The sequence below is a fragment of the Plecotus auritus genome (assembly GCF_963455305.1).
Source record: "Plecotus auritus genome assembly, chromosome: 3".
Classification (NCBI taxonomy): domain Eukaryota; kingdom Metazoa; phylum Chordata; class Mammalia; order Chiroptera; family Vespertilionidae; genus Plecotus; species Plecotus auritus.
Window position 1 is genome coordinate 212,866,140 of NC_137772.1, and position 17,556 is coordinate 212,883,695.

At 37.9% G+C, this 17,556-nt stretch overlaps 1 protein-coding gene across 4 annotated transcripts in view; it reads right to left on the reverse strand.

Moving 5' to 3' along the window:
• Positions 1 to 4,320: 4,320 nt before the first annotated feature.
• IGF1 (insulin like growth factor 1) overlaps positions 4,321 to 17,556 on the reverse strand; it is a gene marked incomplete at its 3' end in the record, with an annotated part of 71,602 nt that continues 58,366 nt past the window's right edge. Inside the window, exon 4 of one of the 4 annotated variants that reach the window (XM_080659952.1) lies at positions 4,321 to 7,714. In XM_080659952.1, the coding sequence (XP_080516078.1) occupies positions 7,655 to 7,714 (60 nt within the window). The remainder of the gene's footprint in view (positions 7,715 to 17,556) is intronic. The other 3 variants (XM_080659954.1, XM_080659953.1, XM_080659951.1) reach the window with 3 other exon arrangements.

Genomic DNA, 17,556 nt, shown 5'->3' on the forward strand with positions numbered 1-17,556 from the left:
AGACAGAATTCCTCTTAGGGACAGAATTGCTTTTTTGTTTAGGAAAAAAACACCTTTCCACCATATTCAGTAATAAAAGATGAGCAGGGCCCTGCCCCCACCCCTACCCCAGGCAAAGCTGTGATGGGGATAGGTTGCCCTGCATAAGAAGGTGATACAGTCTTCTAAGTTCTTTCTGATAGAGAGGATGAAGGGCTGTGTAGGAAGGAATTCCTGGGAAGAGAGGAAGAGGTCTTACTAAGATGACAGGAGGCAAATGAGCAGCCAGAAATTCCTTAATGGAATTTTTAAAAAACTATTTTTGTGAACTTTACTGAAAATTTGTGGGGACTAAAGGAGGAATTATATTGCATGGTATATAGAACCTTGTAAAAGTTTCTGAAATTTCTCTTAGTAGCAATGCAGTTGGGAGCTCGTGGCCACAGGACCCAAGATGCTGAGCACAGAGAGGATGAGGAGATGAGGAGGCACTGAGAATGCTAGTCCAAGGGAGAGCCCTGGAAACTTTGATGGAGTGAAGTTGGGAAGTGACAGTGAGCAACACAAGGGAAAATAAGAAAGGAAACTTCAATATTATTGTTAATTCCCTAAAATCAAGCTTAAAGCTCCTGAGCCTTTATTTTATATTTAGCTAACTTTCCAAACAGCTCACAGAGGGTTTAAGAAAAGGAAAAGGAACCCAGTAGGTGTGGCTCAGCGGTTGAGAATTGTGGGCTCAATCCCCAATGGGGGCTTGCAGGAGGCAGCTGATAGATGATTCTCTCTCATTATTGATGTTTCTATCTCCCTCTTCCTTCCTCTCTGAAATCAATAAAAATATTTTTTAAAAAAGGAAATGAGTTGTGTTTAAACAATAGAGAAATGGCTAATCTTTCCACATTGTATTCCACAAATGCTGCTATGAGTTTGATATTCACAGTACCTATTCAGTAAAGAATTAGATTTATTAAAACAAAAACTCAATGCTGAGAGATCACATTCTTATAAAATCTCTTGATATGGGAGTGTATTAAATGCTACTTGTATATTACATGTACCATATATGATAGGAAATCTTTTCCCAAATGCTTTATGTCATTGATTTTAACTCACTGGTGGGTTATGTGAATAAGATCAGTTACTTAAACCTGCTTTATTATCCATGAGGATATTTTACAATGCATGCATCTCACATAGTTGTACAAGTTTTTGGAAACATTTGTTTTTAAGTATAATCTGTAAATTCTATAAGATATCTCCATTGTGGTATATGATGAGTTTGATTTTCCTGGGTAAGTTTTCATGTTTATTTGTTGCAATGAACTTGATTAATAAAAATGCTAGGTAACAATAGAATTCTTCAGGAATGACACGTTACACCAACATTGTCCAAAAAGAACAAATTAATCAAACAGGATCAATTTTAATGTGATTACTAAAGAAAGATATATCACTTTATTATGACGCTCTAGCCATACATTTTCAAAATATGCTTATTAAACAGTAAATGTAAGATAATGATTTAGTTAGTTACATTTTTAGAAGTCATTAGGATTGATATTCCTCTTCCATAAATGAATAATAATTTCAAATACAATCAGAGTTCACTTAATAAAAAATATGCTTGTGCACAAAGACAGATGAAATGAATGACCAAGTCATTGAACCCCATTTTCTGCTTTCAAAGTAGCCGGAAAAATTAATTCAGTGTCTGTAAGTTTATTTATCACACTTGGCCTGAAAGTGTGATAAAAACATATGAAGCAAAACACATGATGTCATCCCATTTCTCAGAGTTTATTAACCCTCTTAGCAGAAAGAGATCCGACATGGTATTTGGGGCCCTTATGTAAACTGAATCTGAGCTGCATGATGTTTGAAAGTTTTTGAAAGTTTTGAATAGACATGTTAATGATACACAGACACAGATGAGAGATGCGAGGAGATGCTTGAGGTTTCAGAGTTCCTCCTGCAGTGTGTATAGCAGCAGGTACAAGATAAATACCCAAAAGAAATCAGGGTGTGGGATTATTATCAGTGAGTGAGGGTGAGTGAGTAGGGCCAGTGGGGGGCTTGGAAGGGATTTTAGAGTTCTGTTTTCAGTTTTCCTACTTTTACATCAGCGTATTTTGGGCAAAAGAAAACGAGTAATATTTATTTTTCAGATACTGTTGGCCTGGGAAATTAAAAAAAGAGGGCAGATTCTAAGGATTGTGAAAGATCATGTTGAAGGTGATTCTGTGGGTTAAGTAGTAGGAACTCTGTGTCCTCCATGTTAACTCATATTTCAGCGGGGAAGTGATATTTGGGCTTTTGTGTTCTCGGTTTTTAAATTTAAAAAATGTTTTTTTTTCTCCCCCTCAAAAGACCTTATCAATGACAGCTGAAGAATGGGGAAAAAGAGGGACCATGTTGAAGGTCAAGGTGTAATCAGAAATTAAGAGGCAAGATGTAAAACTTATGTTTTTAAAGAGGTCCCTTTAATTCTAGGCGCCCTCTATATTTTTGAGACAGATACTAAACGAATAAGGACTGGGAGGAATAAAGACAGTTTCCAAAATTCCCTGGGCCTCTGTCTTATCTAGGAAGAGGTTTCCTAAAGCAAAGCATTGTTCCAGATAGGACTTAGTTCTTTAAATTGATATCTTTATCTTGTACCGTACGCACTCAAAGCTTCAGACAGTCTTCTCATCTCCTTTTTTTTTTTAAATAGAAATTATACAAAAAAAAAAGATATCTATGCGTCAGTTTCTAATACCTAACAGGAAAGTCTTTTAGAATATTAAAATATTGATAAGCAAATATGTATTATAGGATTAAACACTAGCATTGAAAACAAACAAACCAACAACAAAGTACCAACAAAATGTTCTTCTTGTTTTTGCCTCCTCAGTTTCTGGGCTTTCTGGTGATTGCGGGAGAGGGGCATAAAGAATCACAATTTTTCTATTTAAAAAATTTAAAATTTTAAAATAAATGATGCCACAATGATGCATACGTCAGATTTATCTTTTGAAAACATTGCTGGGAAAGCCCAGGTGATTTGCGTGGGAATGCTCTTTCCAATGAAGAGAGCTAACAGGATCTGTCTCGAATATCAGTACAATCTTTTTAAGGTTAAAATAGCAAAAACATTTTAGATAGTCTGATTAGAGTTTTGACAAGTCAAATGTACATTTCTATCTAGCCTGTAGTTTTAAAGTCTATGTGGGTTTAACTTATCACCCCTTATTCCAATATAAAAGAAGAAGAAAGAACCAAGTAATTTTGAACATTAAGATATTCATAAAGACTGTATAAAGTAAAAAAAAAAAAGAAGTCTTCACAGATTGTTAGCCATCTCTTTCCATGATTTCTCCTAAATTCTCATCTTTCGTTATCAATCGATAACCCCCAGCTCATAAAGAAATACTTTCCAACACTTCCCAATGAGATTAGTGATTGCTTTTCATAGGAGCTATTGCTCCCTGAGATGTTTAGATGAAGGAAGAATATTTTCTATAAACCAGCCAATGCTAAAAATTTACTCAAGGGAAATGGGGCGGATGCTATTTTTAGAAGGTGAATTTATGCATTTTTTTCTCTTTGTATTTTTCTCTACTTGCTGAATATCTGTTTTAGAGCAGAGAGCACCCCCCCTACCAAAAAAAAAAAAAATCAATAAGTAACTTAACCATCTTTTTAGTTCTGCCATTTTCCTATAAAGTTTTTTTGCCCCATTTATATTCCATGCTCTTGATCCAGGTGTTCAGACTGGGTAACATAGTGCTAGTTTTGCTGAGAGCCAACAAAACAATGGAACCTTGTGATTCTAAAAATTTCCCATCTTCTGCCCCACACCAACACTCACAATTTGGTGAACAGTCTGCTACTTGTGAGCGATAAGAAGTTGAAAGGTGGTGGTGACTAGACCTAGTGCTGCCTTATGAAGCCACCTAGCTATAGAATTGTCGTTTTTACACTTTAAAAAAATATGTCCATGCTTTCTTTTTTCTTTTTTTTTTTTTTAGTCAAGTACTTTCTTAAAGAAACAATAGCACCATGTTGGCATAGCTGGCCAAACAATAAATGGGAAAGCAAAATTGTGCTACATCCTCCAATTTAATCCCATTAGCTCATGAGCTAGTAATGGAAATCCTGGAGCCACAGTGCATGAGATGGTTCCATCTACACGAACATTGACATTCCCAGGAGGGGAAGGATTCTCAAGGCAGCCAGACTTTTTATTTTTCCAGGAAGTTATTATTATTATTATTATTATTATTATTATTTTAAGTATTCCATTGGACTCTCGGGGGAGAGGTATTGGGAGAGTTTTTTTTTTTTTTTTTTTTTTTTTTTAGGTCTAGAAGAGTGGATTCTGATGGAAAGATTCATTAGATTTTTTAAGAGGAGCGTCCTCATCTTAAAATGTTCAAATAGTGCTGTTATACTATGTGGGGAAGCTGGACTAGAAATTTGACTTAGGTATGCTGTATTGTCATTTAAATCGGAAATAAGCCTATACGCTGAAAGCTAATTCCTACCAGTATGTATAGCTCTTTCATAAACATCCTGAAATTTCCTCATTTTAAATTTTAAAGCAAAGCTTATGAAGTTTTGAGTTGTGAAATGTTAGGTGCTCCCTCTCTGTCGATCCTGGGACATTCTGCTGTAGTGTATGGGGACCAATTGACTTTTTCAGTTTACATCAAATTGTCTTCTAGTTTTAATTCATTTGCAAATAAGATGCTGGGTTAGTATAACAATTAGTTACTTCTTAATTCATTGATTTATGATGTAGTTGAAGAGGACCATGTGTTGGAAAAAATTAAGAAAGATGATGTCTTTTTGTCTATTTAAGCTTTCCTCACTGGGGCATCTGGGCTGTGAATAGAATTGCTAAGTGAATCAAGTAAGTCATAGACACTCTTAGAATTACCCTATCCAGCTAGGTCAGCAGAAGAATACATGTAAAATGTTTCTGGGAGTCAGTGATTTTAAAAGGTGCATTCTAGGAACAAGAAATAAAATTAGAAGTGCCATTTTGGGAAGAGGAGTCCAGCACATCACTCCACAGAACCCATATGTGTGGAAACAGATGAAGGACAAAAATGACTTGTAGTTCCTTTGACATCTGTCCATAGTGATTAGAATACCACTCAGTACACCAGAGATGCTCAACTCAAATAGCACTGCGCACTGAGGGTTAAAATGCTTGTTGGCTGAGCAGGGGCATCCACTAAAGAGGCCTTCTTTTTGCATATGTTCTGAGATCCAGGAAGTCTTTAATTTATTTATTTTTTTATTTCTGGCCTCTGAATCTTGAGGTGAACCAGTGGGATGAAAACTAAACATGTAATTTTTGTTTTCCATATATACTTTCCAAGAATAAAAAGGATACAATGTGCATGAAATAATAAACATGGTTGCTTCTCACCAAAAAAGGTCTAAGGCTGATAAAAGATCCCAATGGTGGATGATGATTCATTGTTCTAATAAGAAAATTTTGGTATGTAGACTGGAAACATTTTTTAGGTCACCATGGGCCTGTCCTCAACATTGGATTTTCTTGATACCAATTTTTAGTTGAATGGATAATACACATTCATAGGGGCCATTCTTCTAAGCAGACATGAGGGAAAATTTCTAGTCCTGAAGAAAACTTTTGCCTATAAATTAGCAACTCTAGTCAAATGTATTTTAACAACAGCAACAACAAAATAATAATAATAATATATAGCCAATGATAAAACCAAAATTGATTAAAGAAAGTAACTGTGACTTTTTATAAGATATTATTTCAATAGTTGAAATCTTGGGCCATTTTCTTTAGATTGCCTAAAGACGGAATAACTGTTCAAAATGAATGGAGTATCATAATATTAAAAGAAGTATTACTAGATTTCTAGAAACTGCCTGGAACAGTCAGCGAGTGCTAACAAATCGAGTAATCACCCTTTTGCTGGTAGAAATCTTTTTGTTTTTCTCTTTATTTTCTTTTTATTTCTCTCTTTTCACTTTGTATTAATGGACCCAGGTGCAGAATTTAAAATCAAGTTGTTAATCAAATGTTACTAACTTATTTTGAAAAGTGTTTTAAAAGAGATCAAGCTGCTTGCTAGCTTTTAACAACTAGCTAGTTGGATAATTAATTGGATAGCTTCAATGACAAAAATTGGCATGTCAGGAGCACTTGGCTAATCAGTTTTCTAGCTATGCTCTGAATGAGCTATTTATAGAATTCCTTGCATCCCAGTAACTCAAGGGCTCTGACCCTGCACCCTCCTAGCAATTTAGGATAAAAATCTGGAGCTTTATCTTTTTAATCCTCATACCACCCCTGTGAGGTAGGTAGATGGCATATTGCCCCATTTTGCAGATGAGGAAACTGAGGCACAGAGAGGTGAAGTGACTTGCCCAAGGTCACAAAGTGGTGAGTCCGTGGCCAAGTTGGCAGATGTTTGTTTCATCAGTGAGAAGAAACCAGGGTTATTAAATTCCTAGCCTTCTGCTTTTTCCACTCCTCTCTGGACTTGCCAAACAAATTTGCATCAGTGGACTTTGTGTCTTCATTTTCTCTTGGAAGGCATAATCGGGGGTACTGGATTTCTAGGACCCTTCCCCTCTGTGTCTTCTTTGGCTCCAGGCATCCTTTTTTTTTGTTTTGCTTTCACCTTTTATGAATTTGGCCAGACTCTTTCATATCACAAACTACAAAATAGCACCATTGTACTAAAAAAAAAAGAGAGTTTTACATACTGTTTGATATATCCTGTAATGTTGATATGTGAAATTTACATAGTGCTCTATATGGAAAAAATCAAAGAAAAGTTACTAATTAGGTCGCATACTAACTCATCATTTGAAGGAACTGTTGAGAGTTTGAGACTTTCTAGACTTAACACATACACCTAAGAACGTTTGGCCTCAAAGTTGCAACTGTTTGCATTTTCTTTTTAGCAAGATGTGGAAAATAAAGCTTTGTGTCTACAGCAAATGCATCCAACTTATATTTGGTACAAATGCCACAGATAGAATCTTGTGGGTTAAATATTGGTGTGCTACTTGACTGCTTGCTGCTGCTAGGGAGGAGGCCAAATTTGGCAAATATAACGGTGATGAAGGAGGGTGGGCAGAGATAGACAAACAAGGTAATTAGACACTGTAAAATAAAAAATAAAAAACCAGCCTGTGTTGCATAGAAAGAAGTGCAAATAAAAAAATAATAATAAACCACTTAGACAAGACTGCTGAATGAATGGCTCCAGCAGCCAAGATTCAGAGACAAATTTAGTGCAACTGGATCTAGACAACACCCATGCATTTGTGGCTCTTGAGAGGCAGGGACTAAGATATATGTAGGTAGGTAGGTAGATAGATAGATAGATAGATAGATAGATAGATAGATAGATAGATACATATATTTTTTTCTCTGTAGAACATTAGTAATAAAGGATCAACAGCAATCTACCAACTCCAGGACCTTTTTTAGCAAGGTGCAAAGCTTTTAACAATCACTCCTAAAAACAATGTTTGAAATGTTTACTTGTGTATTTCATTGGGGGAATGCCCATCTTTTGAAATGTTATCAAACTTATGTTTTGGTGGGTCTTCTGGTGTTTAACCGGTAATTCATGCAGAGCAAAGGATCCTGCCGATGGCATCTCATTCTTCACTCCTCAGGAAGGTCTTCCTACATTCTGTAGTTCTTATTTCCTGCATTCCCTCTACTTGCGTTCTTCAAATGTACTTCCTAAAAGCAAAGAAGGAAAAAGCAACATTAACTTGGTGAAGTTTTATATATCCTACCCATCTACTTCTAACACTGGGTCTCAATCTTTTATAGCTTAAGACTCACCAGTCAGTCTAAGAGAGAGCTTGGGCCAGATTTTTCTGAGAAAGACGTATTTAAGTAAATAGGCTTTAGTTTTTAGTGTAGCTAAACCTCATTCAAGCTACTTCTATGTGCCCCTTTTGGCATGTGGACCACAGATTGCTTTATAACCACAGAAAATTGTGTTTCTATTCATCTGCTGCTATCACACATCCATTGGTTAAAAGGGGGTCCTGAAAGTTCCATCTCCTGGCCTGCAGCATCTTTTTTCCAGTGAGAAAAAAAAATCATATTTGGGGGTTATTTTGTATTGTTTTATTGCATTTTTGTTCTGTTTTAATTGCTGTGAAAATATATTTCTTTTTCATTTTTTTCTCTTTGAAGAGATTTAGAATGAGAAGGGTGGGGAAATTTGTAATTGTTTTAGACTCTATAAAATCACAGATATACTGAACTTGGCTCAAATCCTAGCTCTTCCATTTTCTAGCCCTGTGAGCTTCTTGGAGTGAAAATTTCTTGTGTCTCAATTTTATCCATAAACTGGGATAATAGTTTTTACCTTGTAGGATTAAGGATTAAAGGATTAGTACATAAAAGCACTTATAATAGGTCTGTCACATGGCAAGCACTATATAAGTATTATTATTATTTTATCTTACTCTTATTATCATTATTTCATCTTTACTAGGATGTAGCCATTCCTAGACTAAAATTTCAGGGTTCCTGGCTTTGGTGTTACCATTCACTCATCAACAAGCAATGCTTTCCTCTATGTTTTGCTTAGAGCAGAAGCCTTATGATAGCAGGGACTTGTCAGTTCACTGTTAGAGCCCCATGTTTAGAACAGTACCCAGGATTTTGCAGGTGCTCACTACATAGCTGAAGGATGAATTAAATGAATGAGTAAATGAGTATAATGGGCTCTCTGATAATGCGCAGAATCACGTTATTATACTTTTCCTTTAGTTATTATTTTATCCTTGAATATATTTAAATAGCGAATTTTAGTTAGACAAATAAGATGTGAAATGAAATCTAGGAGGAAGTGGCCTTTGCATGCATAAACATAAGATGCTTCTTATCTTGGTTTCATCCCTAGCCAGGAAGCCCTTATAGGAAACGTAATGGATAATTATTGGTATAGAATAGGGTTTAAAGATCTACAGAGGCTTCTTTCTTTCTTTTTTTAGAACATGTTTCCATCAGGACCAAAAACAAGAGTTCTTTCTTTCCATGGTGGCTGGAATCTCCAAATTCGTCCTTCTGGCTAAGGTAATGACCGCTTACCCAGTCATTGTTAGGAGCTTAGAGATCACTGTAAGGGACATTTGTGTTTAACCAGACCTGATACCTGGAGAGGATGAGACACTGGGGCAGAATCAACTACCAATCCCTGAGCTAAGGCCCATAGGGATTTGGTAATTGTTCTTACACATGCTTTTCAGCTCTACCTCACATTGGAGTTAGCACCAAGTCTTTCATAAAAACCAGTTAGCACTTTGTAAGTTGATGGTCAATATCCCGTAGGGACTGAATAGAAGGAGGATGGCATCATTGTATAAAAAATGTTTGTTAAAATATCTAGCTCAGGAGCCACTGGAAAAAAAAGCTTGTGGAACGAAATTGGGCATTTGTATAGGGCAGGGTGAAATGCCATCTGTTTAAAATCCTGGCACTTTCTCCCAAATATCATTGACCTTTTATCCAGCCCACTTAACATGTATTTCTTGCTGAATAAAAGCATCTACTGTTGAACTACCGGTAAATTTGTATTTCTGATCTTACATCTCATTTTGCCTTCTTAAAGGAGTTCTTCAGAAAAGTGGCAGAAAGACATACGGGGCCACAGTGTAGGATCACTATCATCCTAAACTCCTCGTTGCATTTTTGTGCAATTCTCAGCTGATTAGCTATGTGGCTATCTAAACTCCAAATAGCTATTATTAAGACTACTACTTCTCTATCAAACTACTGACCAAATTAACTGAGAGGGCTAAAAATATGCTGATTTGAGTTTTACCTTTTTTTCCTACCAACTTAGACAAAAATATTTTATGACTGTGGGAAACACCCAAACTAGGAGAATACTCAAGAATGAAATAATAACAAATTAAAAGAAAGCCACATGCAATGTTTAATCTTTAATCTTCCTCTCAAGCCAAATTAAATCCCAGATTTGCAGAGGGAGAAATTCAGGTATCTTCTATGTGTCACACATTCGTGAGGGCTGTAGCAAAAAGAACTGAGGTTAGATTGGCCAACCCCATAGATGTTGTCCTTTTCCCGACAGGGAGATGCTTTTCCTTTTGTCTCAAAGCTGAGGTGTAAAGTCTGTACAGAGGGATCCTCTCTATTTCTTCTGGGTCCGTGTCGGCATCACAGCAGAGCCATAGGCAGAAACTCACTTGAGAGAAGCCTCGCCTGCTCCAAGGAGCATGGTTCCTATGCACACACATGTTCGGTGGAGGCCATTCAAAACCAGCTGGCATGTCGTCTGGTTTGCATTTGGCTCTCTTCCCAGGCTCTCACATGGGACTTCTTTGTTGTAGACAATGATAGGGACAAAACAAAAGCACTCAGGGACTTGGTCTCAGTTGCATCTGTTGCTTTGTTCATTGTCTTAATTTAATTATGCTGGCCACCCTTGACAATGGGCAGCAAGTGGAGGCCTGTCCCAGGCAGCCTTTGAAACTGGCACCCACCTTCAGTGCACTTCTTGAAGGGTTATGAAACTGTCCCACATTCAGCCAAGCAAAAACTTTTCACTTCAACAGCTTGTCCAAGACAAACAAACCAGCCGAAGCTGTTTCTAGTATGCAACTAGACAGATTTTTGAAAGGAAAACAGTAGTAAGTAAATACTGTTTCCTATTGACACTAGGGAAGGTAAGCTTATTTTTTAAAAAAAATGTTGGTTCTCTAGCTCACAAGGTTTGGTTGAGGAAATTTATTTATCTGAAGAAAAGGCTGATCTGCTCACTGGGGAATCCGTTTGAGAAGGGCTTAATTTGCCATATACGTTATTACACTTTGTGGATCATACACAGATATTTATGAGCCTGGAAAATGCTTTGAAGGGCTCATTCATATTCTTCCATTATTTCTCCACTCCAATCCTAGCTTCTAGCACTTCAAAGGAAAAGTATGCATAAAATTTTTGATTAAGAAGGTTACTGAGAGCTAGTAACAATGCCAATAATAATAATCTTCATTAACATTTACAGTTTATACAATAATCTCACAATACCTCCTGAGACGATTTCATTTACAATAATCTCATATAGAATTTGAGGCTCACTAAGATTTAGTAAATTGCTTGAGGTTACATAGGAACAAACGGATAGATCCAGGACTAATAATAAAACAGTTTGTTTAACAAAAGAATAACAATTCTATCACTTGAATCCATATAACGTTCTGGATACTGTATTACATATGTTAATTGAATATGTCTTATTTATTTCTGCTAGTTCTTTTGGAAGTGGGTACTAGTGTCTTGCCCATTTTATCTTTAAGGAGTACGAAGCTTCTAAAAGTGATTTCTTGCAGTAAAGATGTGCCTGTTGCTGGCATTTGTACCAGTTCCTTCTGGTTCTGGAGCTCACCAGTTAGCTGCTCTGCCATACTGCCTCCCCAGAGGTCAAACAATATCTGTGCCTCAAGGCCCAAATCTCTCTCAGATAACTGTCATTGATCAAGTCATGAGCTACCCAGGATCCCAGATGGTGTAGATGCTGGTTTAGGGGGTGGGTGCCCTTCCAACTACAAGTGTGAGCTGAGCCCCATTTGTACGGTTGTTGATAGATGATAGTAGCACAGTGTTCTGTGAGCAAAAGCTAACCCCATGGGCATTATAAACCCTTCTTTTCTCCCTGCCTATCTTTATGAGACTTTTGCCTGAGAGAATCTAAATGAAGCATAATTAATAGGCTCTTTTAAATTTCAGGGAGGAAGCAGTGATATTTTCAATAGACTATGTTTCCACCTCTACCCTTTCCAAACAAATTGAGCATTGTGTGACGTAAAGTCCAAGAAAAGCCTCGCACCCTGTAAAAGTGCTGGGAAAATTCTGTCCAGCATGGAATATGTGTCTGTTACATAGCATAAGGTCCTAACTCAGCAGTGACCTTCTCCTAAGAAGGTCAAAAATAGGAAAAACAATAACAACAATAACAAAATGAGGAGTGGATGATTGAAAAGATGATCCAGGCATCAGCCTTCACCTGTTAAGAAGGATGAGCTTGAGCTAGTTTGCTGGCTTGACCTGGAGACACATGAAATTGTGGAGGACAAGTTAGATGTCTCAGTATCAAGTCTGATATCTCTTTACTTCGGGAAATCACAAGTTCAAATTCAGGAGAGTTAGGTCAGCCTTTCCTCCCTGGGAGCCAAGCAAAACAAGTGTCATGTGATTTACTCAGCACTTTGGAATGTGACTTTTACAACCAGAGGTCAAGGTGCACATTTTGAGAGACTCAGGTTCCTGATGTAGTGGCTGCCTCTTTAACAAAAATTGGGAAATATGAAGACTGGATGCGGTGTTGGTCAGCCCAGCCTCTTGTTTTTTTCCTGGAAACCACTGCATCGTATCTCCTATGTGGTTATGGTAACAATGGCCATTTTTTTCTAATATGATCCTCTTCTCCAGTCACAGTGGATTGGCCCCCAGGGCAAGCCCCTTGCTCAACCCCCATGACTGAGTATGGTAGCTATATCAAGGCAGATCCATTCCTTTATTGGCCAGCTTTGGCTCAAGGATTTTCCTTAGACTATACAGCCATCTAGGATGCTTCCACCTAACCTACTCCCTCTCTCTCCTTCACTTGGGATCAGACTTGCATTACCTTCTTCTGATGGCTTGCTTAGGTTTCCCTGAGTCTCTCCTATGTCCTTTCACACAAACATTTCCCCTAATAACATCCTTGCTCATTTAAACCAGTCTCATCTCTGTTTCTTAGAGGACATAGGCTTACACACGTGGCTTGGATCCCAGGTCCCACACAGGAGTTGTGTGACCATTGATTGACAATCACTGTTTTCTATTCTGTAAAATGAAAGTGTAGAGTGGGAGTAACCACCTCATAATGTTGTTATGTTGGCATGTGATATCCCTCACACATTTACCTGGCATAGAGAGATATCTATAGTTGTATGCAAGAGAGCCTATCATTTGAAGGTCCTTGGTTTAGATCCATTCTGTGAACTTGTTAGGAACATCAGTCTGCTCTGGCTTCTGTGCTGTTAAGAGTCCACACTGGGTCTACCTTTGTTAGGTCATTGATTTACCGCAGAGTAAATTATGTTTGTGTTTGCTTCCCCACTAAAAAGTAAGCTCCTCCAGGGCTGTCGCATGGGTCCTTCACCTCTGTATCTACCCCTGCATGGCGCTTTGAGCAAAGTGACAAACCAGGAAATGCTTATTAAATTGACTTAACAACTGGTGGAAGAGACTTCATTCAAGTCAACAGCAAGGCTGCCTACTTCCTGCTGTGCTCTGTACAAGGATAAAGAGCACACAGTCCCCTCCTGTGCTAAGGAAAATACCAACAAAGAGATGCAGGAGAGAGAGCGTAGTGCATGGTGAACACAATGGAGTCCATCTTGACTTTGGATTCTGGTTTGGCCACTTGTTGGAGCAAGACCTTGGCAAGACATTTAACCTTACTCAGCCCAGGTTTTCTAATCTGTACAATGGGGATAATTATAGTATTTACCCTACAGGCTTAATGGTGAAACTTAAATAGAGTGGTTTGCTATAGCCCTTAGCACAGGGCATATGCCTAATAAATACCAGCTATTGTTATGGGTATTGCCTTATTTTTTTCTCTTTTTTGGTAGTTTCTGTTGTTAAAGTACAACCCTTGCTAGGGTGCTGCCCTTTCTCTGGCTGGAGAAACAGTAGCTACCTACTGGTTGTGTAGCACCCCCTGGAGTGCTGGGATATCAGGTGCATAGCTATTTTTTTCTAGGAACTGGTACATCCCTAGGAATCCCCAGAAAGTAGGGAACTCATATTTGTCCTATAATTATTCCACAATGTCCCAACCTAGTCACTGTCTTACTCTTCAAAGGATAGTGGCTAACTCTATTTCAAATATTCCTGCCTATAATGTAAGAAATCACTAACAAAATGGTTTAAAAGCCTGGAAAAAATGAACAGAAATGCCAATGGGCATTTTCCCTCACTGGCCAGAGGTATTTCTGTTGCCTTTAATAGTCTTGAAGGATGTTGTAAAATTCGTTGGGGTCCAGGGCTGCTAGACTGTTGATTTTTATGGGCAGCTTGTTCAGTTAGCTGTTTGTGTTTGTGTTACATTTTTAAATTTTTAAAAAAGTCAAAGCACACTATCTTTCCCAGAGGGAGTTGACTTTGGAATTGCGGAAAGGTTCAAATGTTGTCTTATTTTTAAAAAAGAAACACCACATTCTAACAACTTTACTGATATGTGCTAAAGATTCAGCACATTTTTACCTAAAAACTGAATTTGATTACTTTTTTTCTAATAAGCCTCCAAAATGCCATTATTTCATCTGACTAACAACTTATACTAGAATATTTAAATTAGCATATACAGCAACTTCTATTACAACGTGCTGGGGAGAGGGGAAGCCCAGAGTTTGTTACCTTTGCTGTCATTTCAATGCAATAGCGATGAGCTCACAGGATTAGCAGGAAAGGGTGTTGCCCTCTTCCACTCATGCTGGGTGTGTGTGCCAAATCTGGGCAGCACATTCATAACTGTGTTTTACAGACTGACATCTGTCAGAGGGGAGGGTGGTTGTGGAGCTGGGTGGAAAAGGTGAAGGGATTAAGCTAAAAACAAATGAAACTCATAGACACAGACAACAGCATGGTGATTACCAGAGGGCCAAGGGAGTCGGGGGTGGTAGAATAGGGTTTAGAAGGGATAAATAGTGATGGAAAGAGATTTGACTTGAGGTGGTGAACATACAATACAATATACAGATGATGTATTATAGACTTGAACACCTGAAACCTATTTAATTTTTTTAACCAATATCACCCCAAGAAATTCAAGAAAAAACAACAACACAAAAAGAATAGTGTGTTCTAAATTTTTTTCCTCACTGAATTGAGAGAAATTTTGGAAGTTTGGAAGGCTCCCCTGAACTCTGAGGATGAACAAAATAGCACTCTGACAAGTGGAAGTGATTTGCATCTATTTGAGGTTGATGGGAGCCTTCAGCATATAAAAGTAAACATGCCTGCTGCCAGCCAGTGCTTTTCCAAGACAGAAAATGGCGCAAGAACAATCCATGCGTATGCAGAGTTTTAAAAAATCAGAATTGTTGCATTGTGCCAAAGGCACTTCAAAAGCTACTTTCACCCTAGTGTTCTCTCGATATATAATTAATTAAATTAATTAATTAATTAATTTTACACAGAATTTTGTAAAAACTTTTGGCATATGAATCCCTGCCTGGAAGCCTGAGCCTCTTGGCCAGTTTGGGTTTGATGTAAAATCTCTTAGCCTCTCATTGGGAACCTTGGGGCTATTTTACCCACGAGAATAGTTGCCATCATGCTCAGCTTTTCATAGATTTTGCTCATAACATCCCACCTTCCTATGGAAATTCTGGCACTGCCAATTAGAGGCGCCAAGGAGGATAGTATACACTATTGCCACCTTTTCTCCATAGTGACAATGACCTGTGCCTACTCAAGTAAATGTATGTTCCTTTATCTGATCCAGTGGGAACAAAAGTGTTTGCCAGAGTGGATAGAGGAAGTCAGAGGTTAAAGGTCACAGAAGGGGAAAGTGGTGGCAAAGGCATTTCATAGTTTTTGCCAATAATCTCATTCTCTAGTAGAAGCTGAGGCAGGGGATGCTGGAAAGAAGACTGGCTGGATCCATGGACTTTCAATTGTGCTGGGTCAAGAATTAGACCTGAAAGTTTCTAAGATGCACATTGGTCCTATGTGAGAGTTACTGGATTCTGATGTATAGGGCCACTACAGATCGAATTGGAAGTGGTTGAAGTCCCTGGATCCTTAGAAGATACAATAAAAAGAAAACCAGCTTCTTTCTGTCCCTTCAATAATGTTCCCTTTATTTCATGAACAATATGTAATTTTAGATGAGAACCTTTGAGAAGACAAAGGAATTATGCATTTCCTGAATGATGATTAGATTCACAGGGCAATTTATCTTCCCTGAAAGAAAAGCCAGGAAGCTGTTTTTACCTATAATTTTGAAATGTGATTCACCCCAAATCCCCAGTGGATACAACAAACAAAACTAGAAAAAGTAAAGAAGAGAAAATTCACCGGTGCCCACCCCCCACCCACTACTGTTTTGCTTTGGTTAATTACAGATTGTATATTACCACCAGGGGCATTTAAAGTTGAATGCACCTTTAGCATTCTTATTTTTATCAAACCTCCACTTTCTCAAGAATTAGTTTCCTGACCAATGGATCTTAAAACTATAACCACATTAGTTAATAAAGTAAAAATGGAATTTTCCAAGATGTTTTCTAGCTCTTATTACTTATCTCGCAATGGCCCATCAGAGCTGCAGTTGGGTTCCTTGCATGGTGAGAATGCTTAGCTGCTCTCCAGAAGTACCGGGCATAGACACAAAGACCCATCATCCCATGCCTCTCATTATTTCCCCACTGTTCTCAATTTCTGTTTCTCTCTTGTTGAATTTAAATCTAAGTCTTTATTTATTAATCATCTCTTTTGGTTACTGGTTACTGAATAAAAATGAGGTAGCACTGAAAGTAATAAAGGAGTCCCACTAAAAACGAATCCCAAATCTGTGGGCAGCAGGGAAAGGGGATCAGATTTTAGTTGGGCCCTTGAGAGTGGAGAAGCTGACTTTGACCTTGCAGGTCTGGAAGTTCAGTGGCCACTGAAGAACTTTTGCTAACCTCACCTTCTCCTTCTTTAAAAATGGACTTTTCTTGCTCAGGTCAATAAATATTGTCACTGATTTTCAAAGGAATCAGTAGCTGGTGAGCATACAAACTGAGGAGTTCTGTAGTGAATATTCAAAACCTCATAAAAAACATCCTGCTTCATCTAATAACAATTTCTACCAAAGCCTTGCACTTGAACTTCAGACTATTAACTTTGCCCTTAGATTAGAAGTCAATTCTCATAGACACAGACAACAGTATGGGGATTACCAGAGGGAAAAGGGGGTGAGGGAGATAGAAGAGGGTCAAAGGGAAATAAATGGTGATGGGAAAAAATTGACTTGGGTGGTGAACACACAACACAACATACAGATGAGGTATGATAGAATTGTACCCCTGAAAACCATATAATCTTATTAACCAATGTCACCCCAATAAATTAAAGGAAAATTAAAAAAGAAGTCAGCTCCCTGTTATCTATTAAATATTGCAAAAAATCCTATTCCCTTCTTATAGGCAAGTAAAGAGAATAAATCTCATCTACCCCATGTATGCTAATGAACTTGAGAAATTGCAAAATGTATTACTTAGGAAAACACTGTTTCCTCTTGGTGGTTGGTGGGAGGGAGGTGGTTAGGGGATTGGGGGAGAGAAGGGGAAAGGCTCTCTGGAACTCATTTCTCTGCCTTCCTCTCCACCCTTACAACCTAACAGCACTCACATTAGAAGCTGTATGAGGTTTTGTTTGTTTTCAAGAGATATTTGAAAGAAGATCAAATACTTGTGAAAGGCACTGAATCGGCAACCCTAGAAACTGAAATGTCCCGGAAGCGGTGTGAGCTCGGAAATATCCCACATTTCTATTTATTTTGGCAA